The 11,170-nt window shown below is 38.7% G+C and overlaps 1 protein-coding gene across 2 annotated transcripts; it reads left to right on the top strand.

The window, feature by feature from the left end:
- The first annotated feature begins 2,678 nt into the window (after window positions 1-2,678).
- On the top strand, window positions 2,679-9,940 carry LOC146332793 (C5a anaphylatoxin chemotactic receptor 1). 2 transcript variants are annotated; one of them, XM_084724009.1, is made up of 3 exons: window positions 2,679-2,812; window positions 7,583-7,744; window positions 8,851-9,940. In XM_084724009.1, the coding sequence occupies exons 2-3, from the start codon at window positions 7,604-7,606 to the stop codon at window positions 9,799-9,801; spliced, it is 1,092 nt and encodes a 363-aa protein (XP_084580135.1). In that variant the 5' UTR covers window positions 2,679-2,812; window positions 7,583-7,603; the 3' UTR covers window positions 9,802-9,940. The 2 variants fall into 2 exon arrangements, with proteins under 2 accessions (XP_084580135.1, XP_084580127.1); XM_084724001.1 differs by lacking the exon at window positions 2,679-2,812 and adding an exon at window positions 6,672-6,741.
- The last annotated feature ends 1,230 nt before the right edge of the window (window positions 9,941-11,170 follow it).

Here is an 11,170-nt window from a genome sequence, read left to right as displayed (position 1 = left end):
TGAACTGGTTTTCACTGAAGTGGAAAGCCAGCATTGAAATAGAAGAGAGGGAAAGAGTTCTTAGCTGGACTACTTTGTTTGGATTTGTTATATTTTTCTTATTGATCACTGATTGATTACTCAAGGTGAGAAGCTCAAATATCATAACCTCAAATTGCTGTCTGCTGTGAAGCCGTGTAAATGATGGGACACTGGACCATATTTCAAAATAAAATTTTAGGTAACCCGTTAGCTGTAGCTAACGTTAGCATTCAATCATTTCCTAGCTAATGTCACAGTTTGACAGTGTTAGAGATTTTAGAGACATGAGAAAGTGTTGGCAACTCTGTGTTAACTACCAATACAAAATTATGTAAGGTTTACAAGTTAATTCAATTATTTCAGTAATTTGCTAAAAAATATATTTACAATGTTTGTGCAGTTAACTACTTACACATTTATGTTCAAAATTACATTTACATTACAAAATTACAACTATTTACATGTTAAAATATTTACAGTAGCATTGTTAAAAACAGTTAAATAATTTACTGGATCTGCATCTTTAAGTCTTACATTTACCTCAGTCTAAGTCCTTCTAGCTTCTCATTGGTTAGTTAAGGGACATGTGACCCATAAAAAGGAAGTGTAACCAAGGAAATGTTGTTGTGAAGCTGCTGAAGTGTGGAGTACAGTAAAGTGCTGCCTAAGAAAATATCTGTCTCCATCCTGCTTTTTATCCTCAACAAGAGTGATCCAACCACCACATTTCGAACCCTTGCATTACAATTATATTTATACTTATATTATTAAATTTGCAGCACTGAGGTACAATTACATTGAAGATTTTGCATGTGCAAATCACCCTAAAAACCTGTTAATGAGAATCACAAGATAGTTTCAGGGGGGCAGAGTATCCCCGTAGCCACATTAACCCATTGCACCTCCATGCCTCTGTTTTTTCTGCCATTGTCTTGTCTTGTGGTGTGATGTTATCAGTTGTGAACTTGTTTTTCACTGTGTGAGAAAATAGATGTGTGGTATGAGATGGTGTAGGCCTCACGATCAGTGTGTGAGAGATGGCAGCCATGATGCCATGATGTGTTCACAAGGACTACATTCACACTGTGTTGCAGTTCAACGAGGAGGAGGACCCAAAAGCAGAGAACAGGAGACAGAGGGGAGAGTTCAAACGATATTTAATTAACCAACAAACCAACAAAAGCTTACATGAAACACGAAGGGAGAGTCCTATGTCTGGGCAGGGAAGAAGGAATACAAAAATCCATACATGGGGAATCAAAGGCACAAGCAACCTGAACTCCAGGAGACACTGACAAAGACGGGACCAGACGAGTGAATGAACCAACAAACTACGGAGGACAAGACACAGGATTAAATACACTAGGGAGGGGGGAGGAAAACAAGACACAGGTGAGGGCAGTCAAAGACAGGTGAAAATAATTACTGATCACAAGGGGCGGGAAAACAGACAAAGACAGGAAGTAAAAAGCAGACACATGAGGGAGGACCAGAACTACCAAAATAAAACAGGAAATAACAAACAAAATCCAAAACCATCACACACTGCAGGCAAAGGTGGCCCAAATCCAAGTTTTTTTACTCAAATGTGACTCAGATCTGATTGATTTTTCATAACAGTATGAACAGGACTAATCTGAAAATTTACTGCACATGGTTCTACCACACCCCGAATGAAGACGGATGTTGTAGCGGTCGTGTCACTGGCTTTTGAGCTGCAGGTCGTTCATTCTGCTGTTTTCTTCTTATTGATGACATAGTCCTCAAATTCAAATATTCTTACTTCAGACTACCCTCCTCCATGAGTGCTGCCTAGTGCATTAGCCTCTGCTGGTCTGCTGTCTCCTTGAAAGAAATCAAGTCCTTTAGCCTGATGTGAATCAAATTCCCCACCTCTGATGAATGGCATCACAGAAACAGAACAGACCCATAATTTCAGGATGTCAGTAGGCTTCTTTTAGCCACTTCTGTCGTACTGAGAAAAGTTAAGGCACTGACATACACTACCGGTCAAAAGTTTTAGAACACCCCAATTTTTCCAGTTTTTTATTGAAATTCAAATCCAATGAATAGCTTGAATTGGCACAAAGGTAAGTGAAAAATACTGAATAATAATGTACACTTAAGAATTATACAAAAAGGCCATTTTCAGGGAACAAGAAATGGGTTAACAACTGAAAGGTGTTCTGCAGCAATGGAGGTTGATCAAGCCTTGAAAGTTGGTGCTACCAATTCCTACAGGTGTACCAACTTTTCTTGATTCCTTACAACTGTCCCTCTGTCTGCATAAAAGTAGCATTTGAACACACTATGGTAGCATAGGGTATGCCATGAGCATTATTTGAACAGTATTGTACTGCAGAAAGTGGTGTGTTGCTATAAAAATGGCAAGAAAAAGGCAATTAACAAAAGAAGAGAGACAGACTATCATAACACTTAAAAATGTAAGTCTTTCCCACAGAGAAATAGCAAAGAAAGTCAAGTGTGAAAGTCAGTGAATACAGTTTCCTTCACCATCAAAAGATACTCAGAAACTGGGGGAAGCTCTGACAGGAAGAGGTCTGGCAGACCCAAAGCCACAAGTTTCTGAGAGTTAACACCTTGTGCGATAGGCAGCTCACAGGGCAACAGCTTCAAGCACAGCTTAATAGTGGTCATAGTAAGCAAGTCTCAGTTCCAGCTGTGAAGAGAAGACTTTGAGTTGCAGGTTTGACAGGTCGAGTTGCAGCAAGAAAGCCATTGCTAAGACATCAGAATAAGAAAAAGAGGCTCTACTGAAGACCGAAAAAAGGTGTGTTCAGCTGTTATATCTGCCAAAAGTGGCTACTTTGATGAATCAAAAGTTTAGAATACATTTTGGTTTATAAATCGATTCCATGATTCATTTTTTAACTTCAATTGTTTATTTGGTCTATGCTTTCATTTCAGAGTACAATGAGACATTAAACTGCATAATTCTCAATAAAAAAAACTGGAAAAATGGGCATGTTCTAAAACTTTTGACTGGTAGTGTATGTAGTTAAAAGTAATCCTCATTATTTAGAACCCGTCCTCATTATCATCTGAACACAAATTTGCTGGCTTCTACTGAACATCTGGCTTGATGGTTTGTTACACAGAACCATCTGGGAAGCTGTCCATCCGTTCACTGCTGTTCTTTGCTGTTCTTTCAGTGAAGAAATACTTGCTACTTCTGATGTAACTGATGGTATCACTTTATCTATGCTAGTCTCTTCAGGAATTGTTTGCTCAAGACGAGTCACTTCGGTGAACTCTTCTCACACCTAAATCCACGCCCGTAGCTGTCAGTAGTCCCTCTAAGGGCGCTGATTGGCTGGCACCACCTCTGGTGCGAATACAAACGGATAGCTTAGAGCCTAGCAAGATGGATTCTTGTGTGATCTTGTGTATAGAGCTGAATATCAACTTACAACTGAAACCATAAACACTGACGGCCTCCTTTACTTATGTGCATGTAAGAAAAATCATATTATTATTATCATTATTGTTGCCAGACTGATGGAAGCACACATACAGACACACAAACACATTTCTGTCTGCCCATAAAAGGAACTAATGACTACTTTCACACTTGGTCATTATACCAAAACTAATACATGTGTATTTACCATAAGAGATGTCTGTGTATGTGTATGTGTCTCTCTCTCTCTCTCTCTCTCTCTCTCTCTCTCTCTCTCTCTCTCTCTCTCTCTCTCTCTCTCTATAATTATTGCTATGCTATGTAGATCAGGAAGAGGACTGACTATAAAAACAAGGTACATGCTTGAATGTTTCGGAGTTATTTTGTATTTTGTCCTGTACATGTACACTGTCAACTCTCCTTGCTGCAAGTAAAACTTGTTATTGTCCTTTTGCTCATGTGGGTTATTTCAGGACTGTGACCAGTTTACACTGGAATGTGATTTTGGCCACATTTTGAAAATAGTGTGAACAGGCCAACAACAACAACAATAACAACAAAGAATTAAGCATTAAGGCTTGCAGAGTGAATGTAGCCATACTGACATGTCATGTGACATGCAGAGGTTACCGCTTTCTTCTGAAACTGGGGAGGCAAAAAGTCTTGTTGTCTCCTCTGTTCTGGCACCGGTAGCATGGGTCAGGGAAGAATCCATTAAATTTGGAGGATAAAATATGGTAAATATTTGTTTCACTTAATGTAGTGTTTTCAGGGCTGCAACTAACGATTATTTTCATCATCAATTAATCTGTCGATTGTTTTCTCAATTAATTGATTAGTTGCTTTGTCCATAAAATGTCTCAAAATTGTGAAAAATATTGATCAAAGCACAAAGTGACACCCTCAAATGTCTTGTTTTGTCCACAACTGAAATATGCACATTCAAGAAGCTGAAATCTGAGAATTTGGAGATTTTTTCTTAAAAGTGACTGAAAATGATTGATTGATTATCAAAAGGGATGCAGACTTATTACCAGTCGATTAAGTGTTTTATGCTCGTTTATTAGATTGTCCAGCTGTTCTCTCCTTTGTTGCCTGCAACTAATTGATTGATTGATTGATTGATTTAAAGGCAAAAAACTAATTGAACACAGAAATTTTCATCCAGTGAAGCATTTTTTTCATCAGATGCCATGATAATGAATTGGCAACTGTATGCGCACTGTGCATCATATATACATACATATATCATTCTTTATTTTAAAAATACAATCCTCAGAATAATCCCCATTTTTACTAAATGTATCTGTAATCTTATGTCTTTTTTATTTGTAACTGTAATGGAATACAATTACTTCTTCTCTGCTACTCCGCAAGCCTGACAACATGATAGGTCATTTGGCCTTGGCAGAATAAATATATATACGTCTCAAAACTGCAGATGGTAGTAGTAAGTTCAATTGCAAAATTGTTGCACGATGACTCCATATCACAGTGCACAGTAAGTGGTACCAGTAATCCTCTGGGATAACCTACACATGTACAGTAGTTGCTCAAACTTGATACAGAAAGCAGTGGTTATGCGGCACTTGGGGACAGTCATTTAATGGGAGAGCTGCTATGATTGTAACATCACCTCAAGTGCAAAAAAGATAAATCACTAAATCACATATATCATGCAACTGATTATACTCTTACTCACTCACACTCATCCAAACATGAACTGACTCAAACAGATATATCGAGGAAAATGTTTGAATTTTATGTTTTCACAAGAACAAGCAATAATACTGACCGCGTGGAGAAGCGTGGATTACTGGCCTTGGCTGAGGTAACAACAGTAACCACTGATGCAACACACAAAGTGGTCTGAACAAGCTCATGTTCCTCAGGACAACACTAACCAACCAACAGAATTGTGAAAATGGTGAAAATTGCCTATATTGTATAGCTTTATATCTAAGATTTTCAATTTGTGAGTAGCTGGTCATACACAGTAGTTCTGTACACCATGTTCAAATTCTGAAAAAATCTGTATATTGACAAAAAGTGAAGTGAAAAGTGAAGGATGAGTCAGCCTTCAGTTTCAGTGTCAGTGAAGGAATTTGACAGTTCTCATCTCAATAACTGCTGTGGGTTCAGTGTCTACATTTTGCAATGGGGATGTTAGTAGTGATGTTTTGATTTTAATTGATTATGCATGTCTCAAGAGATAAAACTGAGATTGAAAGCAGTATTAAATATTTTTTCCGGTGCACAAACCACCGGTTCACACTCGGATAATGTGATCTGCTACTTTGATCTTCTCACAGACTAAATATGGAGGCGACATAAACAGACAAAAAAAAGATGCTGCAGCATCCTCTGTTAAAGTGCAGACAAGAGACCTTTGTTGTCACGTCAATCATTATCTACAGGGTTTCTGTAGGTTTAAACAAGTTAAATTGAAGGCTTTGAGATATTTTTAAAACATGATGAATGTCATTTAAAACTGGACTTACTGGAGTTGCAGGAGTTAATGTTGTTTGTGTTGAGTGGGTCACACTGGGGCCAAACTTTGGTGCACAGTTTGCATTTGTGTTTATTTGTTTAATGTTGGTTCTGTTTTGTAGTTTTCATAGCCTAATCCAGACATTTTTTTCCCTAAAACATGTTTAAAAGCAAGACTGAAAAATGCAACTTAAAAAAAAGTAGCATTACATTAATTCAGTTTTTAAGATCTGTCAAATTTTATCTATTTATTTTTCATTATGTGGGTTTGTTTGGATTAGGTGCCAAAGTTTTGTCCAGAAGAACAAGGAGAGGAATAAAGTAAAGTGGAGAACATGAATGTGCATCACTGAAAACCAGGCAAACTAGTCTGGAGTAATCTAATCTCACTAATAAGAATATTGTATAAAATCTTAAAATAATGAATCCATTAAATGCTTTGTATTTTTTTTTAACAATTTCCCCTTTGGAAGTAGTTTAATTATTGTATAACTTTACCACCACGTTGTCATTTGAATCCTCTAAGGTTATTGTTAATTGCAGTTGATTAAGGTTGTTGGAACTTGGAGGAAATGGCATTTCAAAGGTTAGAAAATAATGTGAACGAAACTAATGCTTCTGATGTTGAGAGATATGTTCAAAGGAAGGAGCGTGTGTTGCAATCACACAGGAAAGAGAGAGAGAGAGAGAGAGAGAGAGAGAGAGAGAGGGAGTGAGAGTTTGCTCTTTTAACAGCACGTCGACACTCCTTTTTTCTTTATCTCCTGTTCCACTTCTCCCACACACAAGGCAAATCAAAAAAAAAAAAGGTAAGAGGCTAACTCTTTAAATTAATATCCAAATGATGTGAAGAGTTTTTTTAACAATGATTTCAAAACTGAGACTGTAAACTTCTTGGGTTACTGCAGAGTCTAGAAATCTGAACTTTAGGAGCTTTTAATCAGCTGCTATCAGTAATTTTGATAGAGGTTAGCGTGCTGCTGTGTGTGGAGACCAAAGGAGGTGTGTTCATTAACGCAGGAGTGCAAGCTGTGCTCATTCCAGCTGCACTTAAACAGGCCCGGTCTAGATGTACACTCAGGCAGGGCCCTGGGGCGGCAGTGGCTGCAGGAAAAAATAACAGATTCCATTCGCTGCAATCATTACTGTTAATACAACACCTGACACATGTACTGAGTGTTTGTGTGTGCTTGCATTGATCACATTTTGGGGAGAAAAATAGGATCACAGGGCCACAATATGGGGACTCAACTTCCATTTGGGACAGCCAAGTAGAGATGGGGAAGGGGCTTAAAGTTAAGGAGTCCATGCAATGTCCTCTTAAGCGATAAAAACAAGTGTGTTTGGCAGAGTTGAACAAATATGAGACGGATTGAAGTGCAGCGGCTTAAAACTAACTTTTTTTTTATCTTTAAATATCAGCTTTGACACACGAATTCTCAGCAATGAAACAACACCGAGAAATTGTAAGGAAGGAAGTCTGTGGTGTCATAGTGTCTGATGTGGACAACAGTTTGTCTTTTGTGCAAGCGATATGTGAAATCCATATTTACGTGTGTAATCATGCATGATGTGACATTTTAGATCTCAAGAGAAATTTAGGAGAGGAGATGCATGTGTGATGTTAAGGTGATGTCTTCTGTGTTTCAGCTCCAGTTTGTCATCACCTCAATGGCTGGTATGAATGGAACACAGCCTCCTAGTACTGCAGCTCAGTACCCACTTCTAACTATCTCCAACAGCTCCAACAGCTCTTGGCAGGCAGAGGCAGTCAAGGGAGTCCAAATCACAGCTACTCTGCTCATCTTCCTGGTGTGTAACCCTCAGAGACTCCAGAGATTGCACAACCCAGATTCCAAAAAAGTTGGGATGTGGCGTAAAAATGGAAATAAAAGCAGAATGCAAGTCCTGGAACAGGGGCGACAAAAGACTGCAAAAGTTGTGAAATTCTCAAAAAACACATTTGCAATATTCCACACATAAACAGGTTAATTGGTAAACAGGTGACAGTATTTCAATCGGGAGAGACTCGTTTTGAGTGTACAAGTATATTCATTTGACATGTGCACGATTTAGAGTGAAATGTGAAGAGTCTTTGGTGGTTAGACTCCATTGTGACATCATCAAGATTAAGGGGGTCGTGAAGCCGTGATTAGTGAAGAAACTCCCCAAAAGAAAGAAACAGCAAAGAGAAACACAAACCGACTGATATATTTTTGATCCTTACCTTACCAGACAGGATGGATTTCTACTACATATGTAATGAGTGATGAAGGCAAATGTAAGCTGATAGGCCTGTCAATGTTACAGTTAGAACATGAAATTAAATTAGCTATGAATAAGGAATATATGCAAATATACTCACATATATATATATATATATATATATATATATATATATATATATATATATATATATATATATATATATATATATATATATATATATATATGTATATATATATGTATATATATATATATATATACATATATATATACATGTATATTTGCTGGTGGGTGGATGTTTTTACCTGTGGACAGAGCCATGTCATCTATTGTCCCAACTATTGTAAGCTAACTGGCTGCTGGATGTAGCTTCATAGTTACAGAAGAGACATAGAGTCATGTAGATTATCTATACAAAGTTTATCTCACTTTTAAAAGTGAGACTGAAGTAATGCAATTTTATAAAACTAAGTGTAACTTCATAATCCGTGTTATTTTTAATACCTGTCAAAATGTAGACATTTTAAGACATTTTGAGGCCTAAAATTCAGACAATCGTATTTTAGATTTTTAAAGTACCTGCAGAAAGCCTCAGTAAAGCAAAGAAGTGTATTTCCCCACATGTCAAACTGTTGCTTTGAAAGTTTATCATTGTGAAAGTAATTGATGGCTCTTTGTCTTGTCTTCCCAAGGTGGGGGTGCCTCTGAACATGCTGGTGGTTTGGGCACTTGGACTGCGGAGTAATCGTCACCTGGTACGCAGAGGAAGCAATGACGAGACGCGTGCTGCCAGCAGTTTCCGCATTTACGTCTTGAACCTGGCCCTGGCTGATCTGGTGCTGCTCCTGCGTACCCCTCTTATGCTGGGCTACGTCGCTCACAACTACAGCTGGCCGTTTGGTCTCATCTTCTGCAAGCTGGTGATGTTCCTGCGAGGCCTAGGGTTGTACGCCTCAGCTTTTCTCGTCTGTGCTGTGGCCCTGGAGCGATGCCTGTGTCTCCTGAGGCCTGTGTGGGCACGACTGCGACGCCCGTCCTGGGCCGTTCCTCTGGCCTGTTGCATCTTGTGGCTGATAGCCGCTATCTTTTCTGCACCCTACTTCCACAGTTCCATCCTGATAGAAGTAAAAGGGAACTACCAGTGCATAGAGAGTGGGAAGTTTAACATGGCACTGTTTATCACAGAAACGGTAGCCGGATTCATCTTTCCTCTGCTGGTGTTCTTGGGAAGTAACCTGGCTGTTTTGATAAACATTAAGCAAGCAGTACCCCTGACACCCACGTCCACCCCCAACCCTTCAACTGCCCGCAGGATGACCAGAATGTATCACGTCCTCTTCTTCACCATGCTTCTCTTCCTCACCTGCTGGGTGCCCTATTTTGTTTGTCGGTTCCTGCGGGCCCTGGCTGAAGGACGCCCCGAGTTGCACATCAAATTGCGTCTTGCTGTGTACATATCTCTGTTCCTGGTGTACATGAAGAGTGCTCTTAACCCCGTGCTCTATGTGTTTGCTGCTCGAGGCTTAAGCCGCGCCATCAGAAAGTCACTGGTCTCCACTATTGAACGACTTTTCAATGACGACTCCTCAGAGTCCATACGAAGGAAGTCACTTAAAAACTCACTTAAAAACTCACAGATTTAGCTCAGAGGATTAAGCAATAGTTTTGCTTTTTTTTTGTTTTTTTTGTGGGGAAGGGGGTTGGCTTCTATGCCTTTCTTTTTTTCTTGATAGGACAGGTGAAGTGAGGGCAGGAAAGGGGGAGAGAGTGGATGAATAACCTGCAGCAAAGGGACACAGGTGGGAGTCAAAACTATGGCCACTGCTGAGGACTCAGCCTCTGTAAATGAGGCACATGCTCTCCCACCTGAGCTACTGTGGCGACACTGAACAGTATTTTTTTATTGATTAAATCACAAATTTCTTAAAAAATGCTAAATGTGATTAATATCAGTCTTAAGTAGTAGTTTCTGCAATGCTCATACCTTCCAAAAAGGTTATCTGTGTAATAAAATTAAGACAGCTTTAAAGGGTTTAGTTACTGTAAAACAAAGCTTTAAGTGGAGGCTTTGAGCAGCAAGATTTTTCAAATGTTTCTGAAAGCCACAGCAAATGGAGAAGTAGGTAATGGCATTAATATTACATTTCATCTATTCAAAGATGTAATCCTGTTGACTGATTTGATAGCATAACTCAAGGGTCTGGTGAGTAAGATTTTCAGGGGTTTATTAGCAGAACATGGCAAAAGTGGCATTAGTATATTTTCAGGAGTGTAAAATCAATCACCTGTAAAAAAGAATTGTACTTCTGTGTCTTAGAATGAGCTGTTTATATTACAGCACCCAACGATTTGTCGATTAGTCAAAGTTTAAAAAAAAAATGCTAGCTATTATGATAATCGACTAATCGTTTCAGTCATTTTTCAAGCAAAAATGTCAAACATTTGCTGGTTCCAGCTTCTTAAATGTGGGGATTTGCTGCCTTTCTGTCATTTTTGATAGTAATTGAAGAGTCTTTGGAGGCTTTGGACTGTCAGATGGACAAAGGAACCAATATCAAGACATCGCTTTGGGCTCTGAGAAATTGTGATGAATATTTTTCAGTTTTTGACATTTTTAGACTAAACAGTTAACCATTAAAATAATTGGCTGTTCAATTGATAATGAAAAAATCTTTAGTTGCAGTAGTAGTACAACTTTTTGACAGAATATTTCCTACAGTGGCGAGTCCTTGGTATGAAAAAGTTTGATTTATAGGATTGGATCAATGGTGCCAGATACTGGGACTTCAGAAAAAGACAGCTCAGCACCCATGTCAAGTGGACCATAAATGTAAAAATGAGCCAAACGACGATGTGCAGAAAGAAGAATGCACATCTGATCAAACACTGAACCAGGCTGGGATTCTCTGTTGTCAGCTCAGAACAATACGATATGTGGCCATAACGATCATCAGTAAAACTAGATGACTGTGGACTCCAAAAATGTTTCTGTTTCTGTTGTGGCACGCTCAA

This window comes from Lutjanus erythropterus, chromosome 1 (genome assembly GCF_056507025.1).
Source record: "Lutjanus erythropterus isolate fLutEry1 chromosome 1, fLutEry1.hap2, whole genome shotgun sequence".
In the NCBI taxonomy this organism is placed as follows: Eukaryota; Metazoa; Chordata; class Actinopteri; order Lutjaniformes; family Lutjanidae; genus Lutjanus; species Lutjanus erythropterus.
The sequence above is the reverse complement of the archived record's forward strand: the minus strand, read 5'-3'. Positions and strand labels throughout refer to the sequence as shown.

Excerpts from the sequence above, each read along its gene's own strand:
- LOC146332793 (XM_084724009.1), top strand. The coding sequence starts at position 7,604 with ATGGCTGGTATGAATGGAACACAGCCTCCTAGTACTGCAGCTCAGTAC. Across the intron at positions 7,745-8,850 it reads CTACTCTGCTCATCTTCCTG|GTGGGGGTGCCTCTGAACAT; the intron begins GTGTGTAACCCT and ends TGTCTTCCCAAG.